General features: G+C 43.3%; 1 protein-coding gene across 1 annotated transcript in view; it reads left to right on the top strand.

The window, feature by feature from the left end:
• EIF4E3 (eukaryotic translation initiation factor 4E family member 3) overlaps nucleotides 1-20,270 on the top strand; it is a 38,548-nt gene extending 18,278 nt beyond the window's left edge. The window contains exons 3-7 of the mRNA XM_080822719.1: nucleotides 5,917-6,011; nucleotides 7,523-7,583; nucleotides 10,230-10,296; nucleotides 13,711-13,866; nucleotides 18,228-20,270. Coding sequence (XP_080678845.1) covers nucleotides 5,917-6,011; nucleotides 7,523-7,583; nucleotides 10,230-10,296; nucleotides 13,711-13,866; nucleotides 18,228-18,274 — 426 coding nt within the window. The 3' untranslated portion in view covers nucleotides 18,275-20,270. The remainder of the gene's footprint in view (nucleotides 1-5,916; nucleotides 6,012-7,522; nucleotides 7,584-10,229; nucleotides 10,297-13,710; nucleotides 13,867-18,227) is intronic.
• Nucleotides 20,271-20,716: the final 446 nt, after the last annotated feature.

A 20,716-nucleotide genomic window follows, 5' to 3' on the forward strand; every position in this document is an offset into this window, starting at 1 on the left:
TCCTGCCAGTGACGTCAAGACATCCTCCCTCGTGGGACGGCATGATGTGGTTGTGCTGGTACAGGTCATTGAAGTTAAGATGACAGATTGCCTTCCAAATCGTTGGGGAGCGAGGACGGTCCCTTTCAGAAAGAGAGGTTTATAGGTCAGTACTGACAATGAAGAAGGATGTGAAGATTGATTCAAGTTTTGAACACAGACGGGCAGCCCACCATGGGTGGCCTCCTGCAATAGAATGACCTGGAATGAACCATTTGGGGGAAGGGAGGGGACCGAGGTAAGAAACACAGACACACCATGTTGAAGAGACAGAGAGAAAGACCTGCAGCCAGGTCTACCTCATAGGTCTGTGGAACACAGACTTAATTTCGAGTAAGATGGGATTCTTTTTTTTTTTTTTTAATTTTATTTATTTATTTGACAGACAGAGATCACAAGTAGGCAGAGAGGCAGGCAGAGAGAGAGGGGGGGAAGCAGGCTCCCTGCTGAGCAGAGAGCCCGATGCGGGGCCTGATCCCAGGACCCTGGAATCATGACCTGAGCCAAAGGCAGAGGCTTTAACCCACTGAGCCACCCAGGCACCCCAAGATGGGATTCTTTATCATTGAATTTATGATGTATGTATTTATGTATTGTATTTATGATGTATCGTGATGTATATAATGAGATCAGCATTCATAGTCACTGCCCATTTGTGCAGAAATAGAACTGCAGTCAGGTTACCCATGATCCTCTCTCTGCTGGCCTGCAGGCACAGGGGCCACTGTGCAGGTGGGGGCTGAAGGCAGAAATGAAATCTTGCACAGTAAACGTAATTTAGTCATTTCAAATGTAAAACTTGGTCTCCAAAGGGGCTCAAAATATGTCACCCCCCAAAATGCCGCCATAGCATAAGAATTCTGTTAAGCTGAAGGCAGTTGAGGAACGGCGGGCAGAGGAGAAACCCTGTGCTCTCCTGTCTGCCTAACGTCAGGCATGACTTTCCCTTTGAAGGGTGGCATAAACTTCCATTTGTAAAGGTGGCCCCTTTTCTTGTCCCTTGAGTCTGCACAGCAAAGCTCGCTCCACAGCAGGTCCTGTCACCTCCTCCAATGGACGACCTGTCAGAGGTCCCAAACCCCTTTTCCTTTATTCATTCCCTTTTTGCACTTTATCACCCTTTGTTATGATGGTATACAAGCTTCTGAGTCCAGCCGCTTTCTTGGGCTTTCACTTCCATTTTCTGAAGCCCCTGTGCCCTTTAAAGTATTAACATTAATAAGAAGGTATACACTGGTGGCCTTATGCAGGAAGCAGTGCTTCCTTTTGCAGAAACACTGCTCTGGTGTGTTTCCCCAGGTTTTTCTGTGGGTTCTCGCCTCTCAAAGTACAAATCCCACTTAGCTCCCCCATTCAGACTCTGTGATTTATTCGGCAACTTCCTGTATGGTGAGAGAGTGCCCTGATTGCATTTTAGTGATGATGAGTCCTCCCAACTTGGGTTCTCTCTTGAAGTCAGGCCGTGTTGGAATTCAAAACAAAACCCATTTCTCTCTCAAGTACCCAGCTCTTGCGGACTGAAGCACTTTGCTTTCAGACTACAGTGTCTGCTGTCAGTTAAAAACATCCTTGAAGTTCTTCCCTTGTTGCTTTGTTTGCTCTGGGTTCTTTCTGTCCTCCCCGCCAATATCACTGATTCAGCTGGTGGGAAGCAAGCTCTGGAACTAGAAACCCATTCCTATGGAATAGAAATACTTGCTTCTTATTTAAAAAGTACTCTCCTGCTCCAGATGCAATGACCCTCAGAAGAAATTCTGGATTTTGTTGTTTTCCGGTGGGGGAGAGTGTTTGCTGGGTGTTTTTATTTTATTTTACACCTGCTCCTCTATCACAACACGGCATTTTTTTCTTTGCTACTATTTTCAAGTACAGTCTCTCTCTCATTTCTTCAGAACATTCCAGTAGAAAACTGAGGAGGACATTTGTCAGTTTTTCTGGTAATGAAGAATTATCTACTTGGCAGAAGACCATCGGATGGGGCATAATTGCTCCCACCAGAACTGGTAGATTGGGGATTTATCAATTGGTCACACTGTCTCGTGAGTCTGACCACACCTTGCTTCCTTGCTGGAGGCATATCACAAACTCTTACTTCATCTCTAACCATTAAATCATCCAGTGCAGTAGCTGTATCTGCTCAATACGTAGAGGAGGAAATTGGGATTGCAAGCGCTTCATGAACTGTGAAGGTGATCCTGAGAACTCTGGTCCTAAATGCAGCTAGACTTGAATTTACAGCTTCGCAGGACCACCATCTGCCCTGCCTCCATTCTTCACGGAGAGTCCCCGAATGATGCTTGAGAACTTACCCACTGAGGTGTGGGCTCCGTGGGTAAGGCTGGCCCTCACGTGTTCAGTTCTCTTCCCCCAAGAGCTCATCGCAGTACCTTCCCGTGCCTGGTGCCTGCCAATGTCGCCCAAATGAAGGATGCCCGACTTTTATACCATCCCTCATCCCAGGGGGATCATTCAGGCTTTTGAAAAAAGCACTTGGTTCTGATTTATCAACATTGTGCTTACTTTTACTCCAATCTGCTGTTCGCAGGCCACTTTGAATTAATTATAGGAATTCTAAAAATTAATTATAAAAGCCTTTAGGCTTTTGAAATCTATGGGCAAGTCCCTATCGATAGTAAAATTTAGGTCTTTCAACAAAACTAAAAATGTGTTACAGAGAACACGATCATGAATTTTCAAGCTTCCGGCGAAAGAGCCCTTTTACTTTCTCGGAGCAGGAGGAGGGTCTCAGGAGTGTGTAATGCTGGACTCCTTCCTCAGGCTGTTTCTCTATCATGTGTATAGTCATCCCCCCGTATCTAGCAGGGGTGCCTTACAAGACCCCCCCCTCGTGGATGCCTGAAACACTGCATAGTACTGAAACCCATACATAGTAGGTTTTTTTCCTGCACATACACACTCACGATAAAGTCTAATTTAAAAATTAGGCACAGGAAGAGATTAACAATAACTAATACTCAAATACAACTATTATAACTCCATACCATAATAAAAGTTGTGTGAATGTGCTCTCCCTCTCTCTCAGAATACCTTATTGTACTGTACTCACCCTTCTTATGATGGGAGATAATAAAATGCGTGCATGGTGAGGGGAATGACATAGGCGTGTAACATAGCGTTAAGACATTCTTTCTGTCTGTCTTTCTTTCTTTCTTTAGATTTTATTTATTCGAGAGAGTGAGAGAGAGAAAGCATGAGAGGGGGGAGGGTCTGAAAAGGGAACCCAATGTGGGACTCGATCCTAGGACTCTGGGGTCATGACCTGAGCGGAAGGCAGTCAAGTCGCTTAACCAACTGAGCCACCCAGTCACCCTGTGTAGACCCTCTGATGTTCTGTCAGAAGGAGGATTCTCTGCTTCTGGACTGCAGTTTACCACAGATAACTAATTTAACAGATATTCCACATATTGGATGAGGGGCTGGACACAGGCTGGAAACAGACTCCTTTAGGGCTGCATACTTCTTAAATGGGGCTCTGTTCAGTGGTGTCACCAGATAGTTTGCTCCTGTTTTGTGCTCATGCACAAACGTGTGAAGATGTGCCTTCGTAAGTACTGAAGTCAGAATTCAGTCTGTTGCTGTGTCTTCTTGGGCGATCATCTCCTGTCAGATTTGCCGAGACTGAAAAAGTCAGTTGTCTGTTTATTTTCAAGAGAAGCCGTTAAAGAACTACAAACCTCAGCACAATCCTTAGAGTGTTTTCTTTTTGGACACGGAGAAGCATCGTGTTGTTTTTTTCAAGGTGCTTCAGACCCTGGGAACTTCGGGGGGGAGGGACAGGAGGGGCAGATGCTCTGGTTTAGATGCCCCATTAGGAGGCTTGATGTTTAACAGCACCAAAGTCCTTCTAGCTAAAGCAGGGATTTTTATGCTGGCATACTTTTATCCATAAATCCCACACCGGTCACTGCCACCTTATCGCGGGAGTCCCAGACTAGAGCTAAGCACCATACTCAATGTGGCAAAGAGCATCTCCCCGCAGAAAGACATCTTCAGCAGGCATCCCTCATTCTGTGATGCCTTGACCTGGTCCATGGCTTCCCAACTGCAGAAAGATGTGTCTAAAACACACAAGACTATTTTCAAAGGAAATAGCAGAGTGGTTAAGAGCACTCCTTTTGGAATCCAACCGTTTGGCTTCAGACTCCACCTCTGTTCAGCCTTATGCCACAGACCAGTCCCGGAATCACATTATCATTTGCACTAATAGCAAACCGTTTATTGGACAAATACCTCCCTAAGGGCCGATACGCCTCCCCGAGGACCTGCTGGTATGACTAACCTACTTCCAGCTGTTCCTTACGTGGTACCCGCTTTAGTATAAGAGATCAAGGTATTCCTGACCAGTTGATTGCCAGGTGGCTTCCTGTTTTCATTTTACATTTCATTGTTGCTTTCTTTGCAATTAATTGGGCTTTAGTTTTTACACCAGACAGGCTTGAACAACTCCTAAGACTTATCATTCAGCGTACATAAACTTTCATTCCACTGATGTTACTCCGTGGCAGAAGCCCTAGGATTTATTTTTCTGGTTGTTGTGTTGCTCGGGCTGTTTTCCTCAGATCTACCTGGAGACCGAGACAGCTACCCTTTGCTTATCCTACCACACAGAGTGGTATTTCTTGTTTGTGTAGAGCTCATAATGCAGTGTTATGATGGCCCATTCCCAACAGTCTGGGAAGGGCTTTCTTATGTGTAAACTGAATCCTCATCCTAATCCCAGTAGTCATACCAAACACTGACTCCTAGGCAGATGAGTCTCAGTGCCTGCATTCCCTTATGTATAAAATAGGAGTAATAACCGTGCCCCCAATGAGGCTATTGGTAGGATAGATGACATGCATATGTAAAAGTTGGTAGAACAGGGCCACTATTAGGAACTACTCTTATTAGTGTCACTCTTATTCTCTTATTTTTGTATAATCTGTTTTTGTCCACTGGCCACTCTGCGTCTGAGTTAGTTCCAGTTGCTAAAAGAGAATACTGTTGTCTGGAGGGCTTAAACAGTAGACATTGATCTCTCACAGGTCTGGGGGCTAGAAGTCCAAGATCAGGGTGCTTACATGGTTGGGCTCTGGTAAAGGCCATCTTCCGGGTTTATAGACAGATAGCCATGTTCTTGTTGTATGCAGACATCCAAAAGAGAAAGAGGGCTTGTTCTCCTTCTTTTCTTGTTGGGACACTAATCTCATCATGGGGGCTCTATTCTTCTGACCTCATTAGCTCCCAAAGACCATACCTCCTAATACCATCCCCTTGGAGGTTAGGGTTTCAGTATATGCATTTGGGGAGGACAGAAACGTGCGGTCCCATATTTTGGGCAACTTGTTGCTTTAGTAACTGAGCTGTTCCCTATTCCTTCTAGGAGGGGAGAGGAAAGGAGAGAGTACATAAGGTGATCTCTCTTTGCCTCCTCCTCCATAAGCCATCCCCTAACCCAAAGTGAAACAGTTTCCTTCTGGGCTTTGAAAGAAAGTGGTATGTGTTACAAGGAAGTCAGGTTCATTACATATATTCAGCACTCAGGTCTGTATTAGATGCTATCCACCTGCTGGAAAAGTCAGCAGCAAGGTCCTTGCCCAGGTTTACACGGAGATACATTGCATAGGGAAGTTCGTTAAATAGCCGTAGCTTCCTCAGAAGCGAAGAACTTGGCCCAACATCAGCAAGGAACATTCTTTAATGCTATGTTACATTTCCTAGCAGAAAACTAGAAAGATTACTAAAAAGAAAATCTATTTCAAATGGATAGGACTTAATGAGAACTGGCTTTTTTTTTCTTTAATGCATTAATTTTATAATCTAGTGGCATAGTAAATCAATACTGGGTATATTAAACAAAGTGTTTTTCTTTTGAAGATATTCTGGAGTGTGTACAATAATATCCCTCCTGTGACTAGCCTGCCTTTGAGATGTAGTTATCATTTAATGAGAGGAGAGAGGCGACCACTTTGGTAAGTGTCTAACTTGTAATTTGAGGTTAAGGTGGGAGGGAAATGGTTGTGAACCTCATAAAATATTTACTTCATGCCAAATTGGAATGCCAAAGTCATTTTCTCCCGGTAATGATGGAAAGTAATTTTAGCTCTTACTTAATTATGAAGGAAGCTGCTGCCCACTTTCCCCTTCTCCCTGGGCTCCACGATGACGAGTAGGTTTCTCAGTGTTCCCCACTGAACACTCCATTGTGGTCTCACCAAAAATAGGTCATTGTTCACACGCCAAACTTATGATGCAGCTCCTTTGTATGGGGCGTTGCTGCATTTTGGTTTGTTCTTTCATTTGCACGATAATGACCTAGACAGTGGGGTGTAGAAGCTTCTAGGCTGCTGGGAGATGAGAGGGTCAGATGGAGTTATGCACGTCTGCTGCACGGTCGAACCTCAGAGACAACTCTCACATGGACCTCATAGAAAGTGTAGGGAACAGGCACGGCCCAGGGTCTAGAGGAAGGGATCCTTCTTTAATAGCTTGGTGTCATGATGAGGGTAGTAGACGATGAGCCAGTTTGCTTGGGCTGGAGTCCCAATTAGTAATAAACTCTTATATCGTGTCCCTTGCGTGTTCTAAGTAACGGAGACATCCACTGGTAGGGCTGATTTCTGCCATACCCGAGCGCTCGGATGTTATTAGGAATCTGACACATTCTATCAGATTTGCTTTGCTTTCCTCAGAGGTGGTGTAATTTTTCAGAGAGGCTCTGCCATCCGGAGTGGCAGCATGGGTCTTGGGAGCTGCAGTCTTACACCCTCCAAGTTTATCACTCTCAGCCTTCACCAGACCCCACATGATGCCAGGGCTGGCTGTCATTGGTCCACCACGGGTTCTTTCCATCACTGGGCAATCACAAGAACTAGAAAGAGGCAGTATTTTCATAGGCAAACCTGGGTCGTAAGCCCATCTTTGAGGCTAGCATGCGGCATCAGCCCTATCAGAATGGGTCTGACATAGAAGTAGGGGACAAATAGCTCCTTAAAGGGAAATCAGGGTGCTTTTACCAGATGAGCAAGCAGATACTAAACAGGAAAACATGGCAAGTGCCCACCACAGGGGCCGAGTCTCCTATTAGGCACAGAGTAGAAGGTTGATATGAGACTTGGACGAAGCAATGCCATGAATGCGGCGCTGAAGCGTAATGGCTTTCACACGTGTAAAGCACTTGTATTGATTGTCCTTCCCCGGATAGCATAGGGAACCTCTCTTCGCTGCCTGCTTCAGGGTGAGCAGCTGGTGGCCCATCGCCACCCCTGCCCTTGTGGCCGATGAATCCCACTTTCTTCCTTTCCCAACTTCACCTCCTTTCTTTTTCTTTCCTCCACTTCCTTTTACAGTAAAAGGGCTGCGGGAGAGTTTATTGAAGAATGTTCCATTGTTTGTCATTTTTAATGCCATCTGTGGATAAATTAAATGCATGTAGAGTTATTTAATCCTTGAGTCTAATTTCAAACCTCGGTCTCTGATCCAGGGAAGAGGAGAGTAATGCAAAGGGTGGCGTATGGAAGATGAAAGTCCCCAAGGACAGCACGGTAGGTTTGTTCCGATCCTCTTCTAGAACTGGCCGTGGCTGGGTTGTTGTTGACTGTTTGTGGTGAGCATCTCAGGCTTTTTAGGCAGCCCGCTTGGTCGTCTCAGAGCAGGACTGGGGGTGAGAAAATCTGTTCTGACCTTCGTGAATTTCTGCCTCCCAGTGTCACCTTGAAAATGTAGTACCGTGTTTCTGTACAGAAACGGTGCAGCCGTGGGACTGTACCGTAAATTCCGAAGAGCTGCGCACTTCTAAACTTTACAGAAAGGTTGATGCTGGCAGTCATTTCCTCACCAGCCATGACTAGCATGTGGAAGTTGGTATACGAGAGAGAAGCAGATTCCTGCCCACCCAAGGCTGGTCCTTCCTCCACTGAGCTTGGTGCGGACACAGGGATGCTTGGGAGGCCACACATCACACCATTTCAGGGGGTTTCATGTAAGGTTGTGCCCAGCCTCCCTGTGGGACTGGGGAGAGCCTGCTTGGTAGGATGGCCTGTGAGACAACTGGTTTCTTGTGGTCAAGCCTCAGAAACCGAGATTTTCTAGAATAGGCTCAAATTCATCATACTGACTAAAAAGTGAACATTCGAACCCATTCTTAAGCTTTGGGAAACCAAAACACTTCTTTGAAAATGGATGAAAGGGCAGAAGCTACCCGAGTCACCTCTTCATGGTTTCTTTCATGTGGATAAGCTCAAAGAATTACAATGTCTCCAGAGAACCATAGGTTTGAGTCATTTCCCTATAAGCGCAAACCTAAAGATGTGACCAGATTTATTTGTTAATGAAGCAGACTGTCACCAAGATGCATAGCTCCAGGGTTTGCCTGTTACTTGGCTTTCGAAAAAATGTCAGGGCAGCCAATCACCAGGCAAGGCCTGCAAAGCTCCTCTTGCCCCACACCTTTAAGAGGAGAGAACGTAAGTTGTTTTTAATTTCAGCGAGAGCACGGTTTCCTTTTCATGTGCTTGATTGACTCACACCAGACTGAGTTCTGGTAGATACAAATGTGTGATGTCAGCATGTGGTGAACAGTAGCTGACGGACACATTCGTCCTCTCTCTCCTCGTCCATCTGCTGTCACAGATACTAGCACATTCACGTCTGTACAGGTGTCCTTTTCACTCACTGTCACTTGTGGAGGAGTGGGGTCTGGTGGGCCAACCTTGTCTGATGTCACAGCGGGGGAGGGAACCTCCCCTTTCCCCTAACTTACTTGCCACGCTCTCAACTTCATCATGAAAGTATAAGACACCACAGGTGGGACATAGAGATTGGAGAAGATGATTTCCAGAAGGGAGACCAGCGGAGCCAAAGAGAGCATCTAGAAAAGGGAAAATACATTCCTCCTTGCGAGTGAAAGCTCCTGGTGCTTAACAGCTATCATCTTGGTTAAAAATTCAGCTAGGCTGCTTTCAGCGTATTAGGACATAGTAATAAACACCATTATTAATAGTTAATATGTAGCAAGCACCTGGCATAGAGCAAACTTGCCGCTATTTGTGGAACAGATTTTAAGTATTAACTTCTTTTGCTGCAGTCACAGTGCTAAGCCCTTTGAGTACATTTGTTGACTAATTTCATGGTCACAGCAACCCTGGGAGGTCAGCCTGTTGTTCTTCCCCGCTTGCCTGAGGAAACTGATGTTCCCTTAGTTTGTCTGTTCCCTGACCAAGCAGCCTGGCAAGATTCAAACCCAGTTCTGGGAGAGTTTAGGGCCTGTTAGCTCTGGCAAGGAAGATACTTGGGACCAAGAGCTTTTTGAAGGGGAATAACTGTACGAACTTTTAGGCCTCCAGCTGCCTGTGAGCGCTTGCTGGCCGTTGACTGGATGTAGTCCCAGTAGTCCCAGTAGTCCCAGTAGTCCCTTGGGTAGAAGGGACTCCAGGTTTCTCACTTGCCGGAGGTGGGTGGGAACATGAACTGAGTCTTCCAAGAGACGCGTGCCCACACACATCGAGTTCTGCCCCTTGACGTAGCAGTGTGTCTCTGCTGGATGGGAATGTGCAAGTCTCTGAATTTCCTTAAGAGCTCATCACTGCGGTCACCTCTTAAGTACCTCGTAAACTGCCAGAAAAACAGAGGGCAAGGGAGGGTTTTGGAGAGAAGGATTTTACTAACAGCTTTCAACTCTAATCCATTGATAGATTTTGAATCCGTAAAAGCTCAAGGAATTGGAACCTTCTAAGTCATTTGAAAGCATTCCCCACCCGCCCATCCCATTCTTTTGAACTTCATCATGGTTTCACTAGAGATTGACTCTGTGGCTTTGGACACAAAGTGTTACGGACACAAAGTTTGTGACTTTGGATCCCTGGTATCTATCTGTGTAAAGTTACTTGTGAAGCAATACAGTATATGCCACTATTGAGTGTTGACACCTGTAACCCTGGGATGACTGTGGGCTCCAAATAATGGATATGAACAATGCATGTGAAGCTGAAAGAAATGTGACTTGTTGAAGATACTTGTCTAAAAATATATGTGTTGTTATTGGTTTTGTTTTTTTGTTTCTGGTTTTGTTTTGTTTTTTTGGTTTTTTTTTTTTGGTTTTGTTTTGGTTTTGTTTTGTTTTGGTTTGGTTTTTTTTTGTTTTGTTTTGTTTTTGTTTTGTTTGCTGTTTTTTTATTCTTTTCCCATGCCAGTCCACGGTTTGGAAAGAGTTGTTGTTAGCGACAATCGGGGAACAGTTCACAGACTGTGCCGCTGCAGGTAAAGAAGCCCATGCCGTCGGTCACCTGCTCATGTCTGCTTGGCTTGTGCTCGTCACTTGGAGACGTTTGTTTCTGCGTGTTTGACTTTTGACCTGTTTCGAAGTTCTTTACTTGGTAACTGTGAAGTTATAGGTTTTTTCCATGTGCTCATGGCATTTTGTGTCATGTGTGTATGTACATGTACATATTTATGTGTGTTAAATGTATGTACATATGTGTATGTACATATCTTCTTCCCCACCTAGCTCATGTTAGTAGTATCCACGAACATCTGTCTAAAATCAATAGGTGAAAAGGAAAAAAAAGAAAATTTAGTATCGGTTGGTTCTTGACACAGTTTGGGTTTGACTTCTCATTCCCGTTCTTTCAGAGGGGTAAGTGGGGTCTAGTGGAGTATGGAGTGACACCAGCACGATCCCTTGTGTCCCCCTGGTTTTTCCCCCTTCCTCCTGTCCCACTCTTGGGCCCCTGCTCAAAGAGACTTACAAAGGCGAGGAGGGGACGTGCTCACCCCTGGGACATGTAACCCCACAACGGAAGCTCAGATAGAAGGTCCTCAGGCATTTTCAAATACTGGGTGAATTTCTCAGAGCTCCGTAAAGTCCACTTTTATATTGCTTTGTTTTTATGATGAAACCACTCAAAGAGAAGAGTTGAACTGCGTGCTTAACGTTTTGTTTTCTTCCCGGCTAGTTCCTTCAGAACCCTTCTGAGGTGACATTTAAAGTAACACTTTACCTGTTCAGCTTTGAGTTAAATTTTTTTTCTTAGCTAATTAGTACTGATTAATTAGTCCCCAGGTGTCTTAGATGGTGCTAACTTTGCCCCCCCCCCCAGGCCAAGTCATTGCCTGGCAAGCTTCAAATTCACTTACTAGCAGTTTCCATAATTCTCCTTTTGTTTTGCTTCCTTATTACACCAGTTTTCGTTCCCTTCAGACAAAACCTGGGATGAGATGAAATTGTCTTAAAAGTACAGATTCCTTCTATGTTAACAGGGAATAGTTAGCAACTTCACAATATGGAGCCAAAAATATGTCCTAGGCATAATTATAAACACATAAATCCCTGGGAGAGGAAGTTTCCTGTGCGAATTATTCCTGTTTCCAGAACCCCGGGAAAACAGTCTAAGTAATAATAAACAGGCAGGACTGAGTAAAGAAGGCCTGTCGTTCAGTAGTTGACTTAGGAAACCGGTGCACCATTAACTGTGTGTTACACGTTAGCTCTGCTGTGACCCCCGCTCTGCCACCTGGAGCAAGCTGGCCAGCCTCTCCAAGCCTCACTTCCCCCATCTTTAAACAGTGGCTCCTCCTCGCTCTTCTGCCAGTCCCCTAAAATAATTAGGGTTTTGCTGGTCGATTCTGCTTATGAATATTACATGATTGCTGACAGATCTGCCTTTGCGTAAGAGTTGCAGCCTTTGACCACGCCGCTTCTGAAAGTGCTAGGCTGGTAGGAGCCGCCTGGTTATCAAGAGCCAAGCCAAACTGAAATCTGGACGGCTCAGCAGATCCAACAGCCATCAATTACAGGACCCTCTGGCCAAGAGTGTAGAAATGGGCCATCCCCAAAGACCGAAGAATGCTGATGTTTCCCTAAAAGGCTGATCTAGTGTCTTCATGGCCATTCTTGAAAATGGTAATGAAAATACATGCACAGGGCTTCCCTCTTGATGTGTTGATTTTCCATTCACTCAGGTTCTTGAGCTCGACCAAGTGCCCGTTGAAGGCGTAAATTCAAAAATGAGAAACCTAAACTAAAAATTTTTGAGGCAACAATGTTTCTCTTGGCTAAGGGATGGCTGGGATTAGGTCCTTTTTTTTTTTTGAAATTTTGATTTAAATATGACATACATACCAAAAAGTACACAAATTGTAATATGTACAGCTTGATAAATAGTCACAAAGGCAATAGATCCCCAAAACTGCATCCAGATCAGGGAGCAAGTAGAACATTACTCACACCCCAGAACCCCTTCTTGCCCTCCCTTCCTCCCAAAGGCGGCCACCAGTCTGGCTTCTGATACCATAAGCCAATCTTGCCTGTTTTCAAATGGTGATATAAATGGCATCATTTAGTGTCAGGTCGTACACAGAAGGAAAGAAGGGAAGGAGGGAGGGAGTGAAGGAGCAGAGAGAAGGAAGGAGGAAACAAAGGAATTATTTTACTAAAGATGAATTCCTGTAGTAAATTAGACGTGCCCTCTTTTAAATTGTATTAGAATACTGGAGTGTTTTAACCCCCAGAAGACAATTGGAAAAATTGATGATATAAATATTTAGATGCACAGATTTAGAGCAAATTAGGCAAATTAGACAAAGCATATTAACGAAAGCAAAATTTCCTAATTTTGATAATGCTCATCTTTCGCATTTTGCTTATAGATCCTGGGCACTCAAGTACAGAGAGCCAACCCTATTTCATTAACATGGCATGAGCACATAAACCAGGAGTCAAAACCCTTTATTCCTGTCATTTTGCCACAAATGAAAGGACACAGAGTGGGTGCAAGGAAGCATATGATGGTACAGAGCCTTCCTTATCTGGTTATCAAGAGCCAAAAATATGGAGTTTCCATATTTCTCAAGTATCTACAGAGTAGCCCCCAACCCAGAATCTAGTTAAAAATAGATAACAGACCTACATGAATCAGTATCGATGAATGCTTTCATGTCCATTCACAGAAGTACTAGACTAGCAGAGCCACACTCAGATGATATTTACTCTCAGTTTATACACAGCGCTGACAGGTGGTCATTGGTTCTCTTGCCCAAAGTTCAAAATGCCAAAACCTGAAGGGGAGTGGCCGGAGAGAAGCGCTGGAGAGCAGAAAGCATGAAAAGGGAAGGTGCAGACAAGCAAACCACACAGAAACAGAATGAGCAGCTAGGAACACGTGGTCTGGGTCCAGTTAGGATTGGGGCAAATAGCACTAACCACCCCACGATCTCTGAACACTTGGCAGGAAGTCCAGAGAAATACTTGCTGTTCTTAACAAAGACAGTCAAGCATCGAGGAAAAGTTCATTTGAGTTCACTTGGCTTTCAGAGGACAGAGCATTATGCAACCCATTTTAGAAAAAGTCTCCTCAAAACAGACGAAGAAATAAGTCAAAAAGCTTTGGTAACATGTTAAAAAGGATAAATTACTTTTCTGGAAATTTCGTTTGGCTGGAACACGATGTTTATCTAAGTCCCTGGGTCAGTGTGATGTGCCTGTTGCAGCTTTTGTCCACTAACTTGCTTTTTGTCCAACGGTTCCCCTTAGAAACAGTATTTATCATGTGTTCTCTTGTGCCACCTTTTTATTATCTTATCCGTAACTTACAGCTATGACGATAAGTGCTTAAGAAACAACGCAGACAGACTTGGAATTACTGCTCATTTCTTTCTTCCCTGCCTTCCCCTCAGATGACGAAGTCATAGGAGTCAGTGTCAGCGTTCGGGACCGGGAAGATGTCGTCCAAGTCTGGAATGTAAACGCCTCTCTAGTGGGTGAAGCGACCGTGTTAGAAAAGATCTATGAACTTCTGCCCCACATATCTTTTAAAGCAGTATTTTATAAACGTAAGTGCTCTATTTTCAGTTATTACTCTCTAGTTTATTCTATGATTACTTTTAAAGATAGAGACTATGTTGAAAATGAGGTGAAGGCAGAATCACTCAAAATTTTATAATCCAGAAAATAATTCAATAAAACACATGTAAGTGTTTAAAAAAAAAAAAGTTCAGTCTCAAGAAATTAAAATGAGCTTTTATTGTCACCTAAACACGTGGATCAGAAAAGGTGATACGTGTTGTATTGGTTATTTTGGAGATTTAAACCTGATCTTAAATTTGTTACTCTCAGGAAAAAATTACCTTCTGTTTGAAACAAGAATAACAAGAATTCTATTATATGAGCTGGCAGGTAGATATTCAATCATCCCTTCATAAACAGGAATTTATAATGTCTAACATCTATATTTGTGGAGGAACTCGTTCTGAGTGCAGGGGTGATTGAATGTGCTACTGAAATGCTAATACTTCCTCATTACGGAGGACGGTGACACAGAACGAAAGAGAATTCACGCACAGTGGTGAAATGTTAACAGTATGAATAGGTGTGTGGACCCATTGTTTCCATCATGATTCATGTTCATTGCTTTTGTGTGCTCTTTTGAAAAAGTCATCTTTTTCATAATGAAAACAGCTTAGTGCGATTAAATGAATGTTTGGTAGATCAAACTGCAGGTTACACTTTTAACAGTGAGTTCGAGAAAAGTACTGACAGCCCTCTACATACATCTGATAAATTCCCGTTTCCCAAACCATTCCAAGAGTCAATAACCCAGTGTTGTTGTTGTTGTTTTTTTTTAACTGTGTGGAATTTCATTGACTCTAAGATGCCTTTGATGATAAGTATTATTTTATAATCACCAAGAGAGAAAAATAAAAGACTCCCAATTAAACTATGATGTATTATTGATGCCAGGGGTCTTCTGATGTGGGGTGAGGAGTGCATCTCAGTCTTGTTGAAATACACTCCATTATTGTTTCACTTTTCCCAACCCCTTGCCAAAAAGGAGGAAAAAAAAAAAAATCAAATGTTCTTTTGGGATTGTCTTGGTATGACAGAGGTTATTAAAACAAAGGCCTCCCTCGAAGAAATCATAAAATCACAGGCCAAGGGATTTAGATTTTAAGCAACAAGGCTGATATGTTGCTGTAGATATTCAGCAAGTCCTTAGCTTCTGAATTTTAAATGAAAGTTTCAATAAAAGAGGCAGAAAAATGGCCCTGCCGAAGTGGATTCTTGGCTGTGCAGTGTGGAAACTGCACATTTGTAGATACAATTTTCAGTCCTTGGGGAACCTTAATTGTATTTCAACCCACATATTAATTGAAAGGTCACCAAGGGTCTTTTCTTGTTTTTTCTGCTTCATAAGACTAACTCTCTGGAAGGAAGTATATTTCATGGCCACTTATGAGTAGGGCTACCGGAGTCTTTCCCACCTTTGAACCCACTCCACATTTGACTCAGAAGAGGAGAGAAGCAAATTTGAAATCATCAAGTCAGGCCCTCTGAATTTTTGTTCCCCTTCAACCATGGGACCTCGAGCAGGTCACACTTTCTTGTCCTTTTACTTTGTCACCAGACTATTGAGGAGGTTGGTCTTAAATGATCTCCAAGGTTCCTTCTGCTTCAAAATTCTCTGATTAAATTTCCAAGTAACACAGTTCGCAGCAGGTCCAAGATGATAGGAGTATTTCACTAGAAAATGAAGCCATAGAGTGGTTAGGTGAGTTGTTAGGGCACTGGTAATCATCAGGTAAGACCGAACATGGATGAGTCACTGCTTAGTTGTTGTGATGGCTTGGGGAGGAAGGGGGAGGGCAAGCCAAGCAAGGGGGAGAAGTTGCAACCTGGCCAGTTGAATCAAGCTGACTAGTTGCCCTAAAGATAGATGCCATTGTGAAGTTTGTGAGTAATGCAGAACTGGCTAGGGTCTCTGTAGAAATCCATATTTTAATGGCATAAATTAACATTTAAAGACTCAGATTATTCAAATAAAAATTTGAATTGGAAAAAACAAGCAATTCTCTTTATTTTATATAAAGCAGGCAGTCCTTTACTCAGTAGGATTATTATACACCACGTGCTGCAGAATTGATTTGGAAAAATGAGGTTTGGGCAGAAATCTTATTCACAGCATGATGAAGAACAGTCGTAGCATGAGCTAAGTTAGGAATGGCCAACTTCATGCTTTGATTCTGTCTTGTTAACAGGATCCTAGTGTAAGTATTCACAAGTGTACAGAAGCCAGGTGACATGGCAGATTTTCCATGTGGAAAGAGCCCAAGCGTCTTGGGTCAAGGCCTCCAAGCAGGGGAGATGAGTGGGCTGTTGTTAAGCTATACAGGATTTGGACACAGATTAATTATTTGACGGAGACACTCACGATGTACAGGGAGACCTTTCCCACACCCCACACCCATTCCATTATGTTCTTCAGAGCGGCTGGATGACATCTTTTCTGATGGGAGAATTATTTAGAGCAGAGGTTGGCACACTAGGAACCTTTTGCCAAATCTGCCCCCTCCTTGCCTTCTTCAGTAGGGGCTGCAGCTAAGAATGGTTTCACATCTTTAAATGGTTGGAAAAAATCAAGGGAAGAACGACATTTCGTAGCACATGAAAATTGTATGAAATTCAAATTTCCGTGTCCATATATAGATAAAGTGTATGGGTGCCTAGCGGTGCCCGTTCGTGCACATACCGCGTATGGCTGCTCGGTGCCGACGGTGGCAGAGTTCACTGTTGGGACAGAGAACATGCGGCCTGCGAAGCGCAAAATATGTACTCTCGGCCCCTTTCCGGAGCAAGGTCTCTTGACTCCCGGTTTCAAGAATTCTATATTCTCTTCCCACCAAGGCTCACCCAAGGCTGAAAGAACTTCTGTCTCACAGGACTCCCCCAGTTCTGAATGTTCTATTCAGCTAGTTCCATAGCCTGTGACAGTTACACGACTTCCGTGTCTCAGCCATGACCACCGCAGACTGTCCTCACACTCGGAGTCGTGAAAATCCCGGCCCAGTCCGTATGTCTCAGTTCCTCACTTGGAGCCCAGCATCACCAAGAGGTCTGGGCCTCCCCCACCTGACCCTGTGACACTATATTTCGCTACAGAGCAGACCATATTTCCTTTGGTACAAGCCCTAAAAATCTGTTTTCAAGAGAAAAAAAGGGGGGGAGGGGATATTTGTAAAGTTCTACATGCGAAAAGCATTCAGTTCAATCATTTGGGATTGTAGGGTCTCCTTGGGAATTTGGCCCACCCACAGTAACCCTGGGAGCTAATAGGTATGATTCCCCCAGGATTTTATCCAAATGAAGAACAGGTTGGGGTGAACATCCAGGATGATCCTGAAGGGAAACGGTCCCTGTGCCCACCGCTCACCCCTGCAGATGCTAGTCTGAAGAACTTAGTCTCTATTAAAGACAGAAAAATGGGAGGGGCTTGACAGGTGGAATGGGCCAGCGCATCCGTGCCTTCCTAGGACATCATGCACAGCCCGCAGGAGGAGGGCACAGGGAGACGAAGCACAGAGAATTGTGAGTTGCCTTAGGCTTTATCAGACCCAAGCTGGAGCAACTTTTCCCTTCAAGAGAAGAGAATCTGCCCTTGCTTCATGATGATGTTAGTCAGATTCCAGGAAGTGGACTTTCACACTTGGCCTTTTTTGCCTTGGAGAAAATGTCATACGTATTATGAATGTCTTATTTCCCACTTCTTTATAAAATTTTAAGTCTTTGAAAAGTATCTTTGAGAGCGCCATTTTTTATCCTAGGGTCCCTAGCTGTAATTAGTGACTTCACAAGCCAGACAACAGGACTGGGGGGGAAAAAAATGAAAAACATGATTGAAAAAATAAAAGTCCCATCCGTTTTATGAAATTTCATTTCCCACAGAGGGTGCTCAGAGGTGGGGGGATGTGATAGGACTGCTTACCCACTTGTGTTGTTCTTTGCTTTGCTTTGTTTTTGTTTTATTTTATTTCTAAAGATAGGTCCGTGCACGGCCCTGGTGTGGGTAACATTGGGTTCCCCCACCCTGTGCATCCCGTGGGGCGCATTCTCCCCCCACCCCATAGCACTGGAGGCCCCGCATATTCTCTTCATCAGCTCGTGGGGATTACTCATCCTCTCGGCACAGCAAGAAGAAACAGGCAGCATGCCCATTGCTTGTTTATTCCTTGTTTTAATTTTCATGATTACGTTTCTCAGGAAATGCACGCCTTAGCTAACAGTTACTGGCACAAAAAGGTATTTGCGTTCTTGCCAGCCTTTGGGGAAACTGAATGAGATGCCTTAGAGAAGGGTTGCCCCATCCTTTGCTTAAAGTTTTCTTTCCTTTTTTTCTTTTTTGTTTTTTTCTGTCCTTTAGCCCATGAAGAGCATCATGCTTTTGAAGGTGGACGTGGAAAACACTAATTGCACACTCTGTAAAGAATTCTTTGTCCTTTGCTGATTGGTTTTGGAAACGGTCTTAACAGGAGGGAGAGTGAAGAGAAGACTTGCCGAAGCCCGATGCTGGTCCATTTAGAGTGGGTTTCTGTCCTTGCAGATGGGGCAATTAGGGCTCAAAGTGGCAGGTGGGGTGGGGGGGGGCTGTGTGGGTTTTTACCGTCACATTACTTGCTTTCTCTCTCTCTCTCTCTCTCTCTCTCTCTTTTGTTTTCTAAATTCTCTGTTCTTTTCACTCTGGGTTTGTTTTTTGGTTTTTTGTTGTTGTTGTTGTTCTTTTTTTCCTTTTAAATTTCCTTATTCAGTCTAATTATTGTTTTCTACACTCCCCTTTCATTGAGGCACAAGAAATCGGTTTCCCTTTGAGTAGCTCTACTGTACCTAGTTCATGAGAATATGCCTAATCGTGACAATACTGCTTTTGAAAACCACACTGTACTTGGAGGAATACTAGCTTGGTGAAACCTGTCTTGATTATTTGTTGTGACACATTCCTAAAGACTGTGCACTGGGCATTGTTTTTTTCTGTCCCAGGGAAAAGAAAAACCATACTTAATCTGATTTTGCACTGACAGCACACACATCTTTTATTTTTCCTTTTTAAACTTTTTTTTTTTAGCAATAAAGGGAAAATAATAGTTGGGTTGCCGAACATGAAAACTATAATCACAGTTGAATATTTCAGGATGTAAATCAAACTCGAGGTCTTCACACCATCTGTGGAAGTATTTCTAACCAGAATTTCAATTTGGCCTTCTCAAAGGATAGGCATAGAGTGGTAGCAATAGATTTCTCCTGGTAGGAGACCTTGTATTTCTGATTTGAAGAGGTAGAGGTATTGTAATTTGTTTGCATTAAAGCTACTTCTGAATTTTGGGTCCACTTAGGGCTTTCCAAATCCTTTCAAACACACTTTGTTAGATTATCCCTTTTTCCTGCTCACATTGTATATGATTTCCAATAATCGATAGTCTTCCTGCCTGGGCAGCTCTCCCCTGCCTTTGTCATTTAGGAGCAGGAAGGTAAATCTCATTTCCAGGATGAATGTGAACATTGGCAAAGTGGAACGTAGAGTGCATTCTGTTGATATTAATTTTTGGAATTGTTGATATATATTGTATTATGTTACCAAAGAAATGCCGGTTTTAGTAGAAGGAAACGGCCACCCTCTGGAACACTGAGACTCTTTCCAAAATGTGCCAATTTCCCTCTCTCGACTCTGCCAAGCCTCCTACTGCTGTTATCTGAAAAAGGCAGGGCCATTTGAAGACACTTCCTCTTCCTGGCTTTTTTTGAGTCCAGGGAGCTAGTGCACGCTTGTACATGTCACAGAAAGGACCCTGTGCTCAGAACTTCGTTGTACCCAGGATTTTTAATACCTCTTGCAGTATCGACCAGCAGAGAGAGGTGGGGCCTCTTCAAGCCTCCAGCCTGTGTTTGTAAATAAAATTCTCCCATCAAACATTTTTAAGGACTTTCAGTGATACCTATTTATAAAAGTTGTGCCCTTCACTTGCATTGCTAACCATATCAACCATAATCTCAGTGATCACAGTCTTGAAAAACTCCTTTGTTTCTAAACTGACTCTCCTCAGTGATTTCAGAATGAGGTATAAGGATATCAGACCCCTTTTTTCAAAAGCCTGGAACTTGCTTCCTTAACATTGTACTAACATCCAACTTATTTTTAAATTATTCATCAAGGATTTTTTAAAAAAAATTATTCTGAACATGAATTTAAATTCTTTTTTTATACTATAAGTATTTTTCTGATAGAGTAGAAAAAAAGGATGATTGACCTATCTTCATTTTAATTGTCATATATATTTCCATAAGTAAATGAATTTTGAAGTATTTTTATTTTTTTTTGAACTTTATTTAAAGCATTGTGATGACATGTTCAGCTTCTGCATGTATGTAGCCTTTGAAGAAAAAAAATAAATAGGAATGCTAGGCTCACATTAATGTTCTCGAGTTTCTGTTGTTTCTGATCGTGGCACATGGCTTAACGCACAAAGTAGATTTTTGTCCCAGAGAACTTCTGCACCTATTTCTGACCCTGCGGAAAATACCAACTGTGAGAAGGATTTAATTTGCCAAATGTTAAGAACCTATTATCTAAATTACTCTAAGAGTGGAGTTTGTCAGATTTTGCTTTGGAAATTGTTTTAATTGAATATTTAGTTCCTAATAGACTTTGTATGAACTAAGCTGATTTAATCAGTCTAAAAACCTCTCATTACCTTCTTGGATTAAAGAAGCTAATACTCTTTTGAGATACAAGGAAATATCTTGTGGGGCATGAGACTTTTGTTTAGGGCAGTGTACCCATGTGGGGGTGGGCGGCAACTTGCAGGGGGATCCTGATTTCAGTCTGGACCTTGCCGGTGCTGCCTGTCCTCTCTACAG

Source organism: Martes martes (genome assembly GCF_963455335.1).
Source record: "Martes martes genome assembly, chromosome: 1".
NCBI classification, from domain to species: Eukaryota; Metazoa; Chordata; class Mammalia; order Carnivora; family Mustelidae; genus Martes; species Martes martes.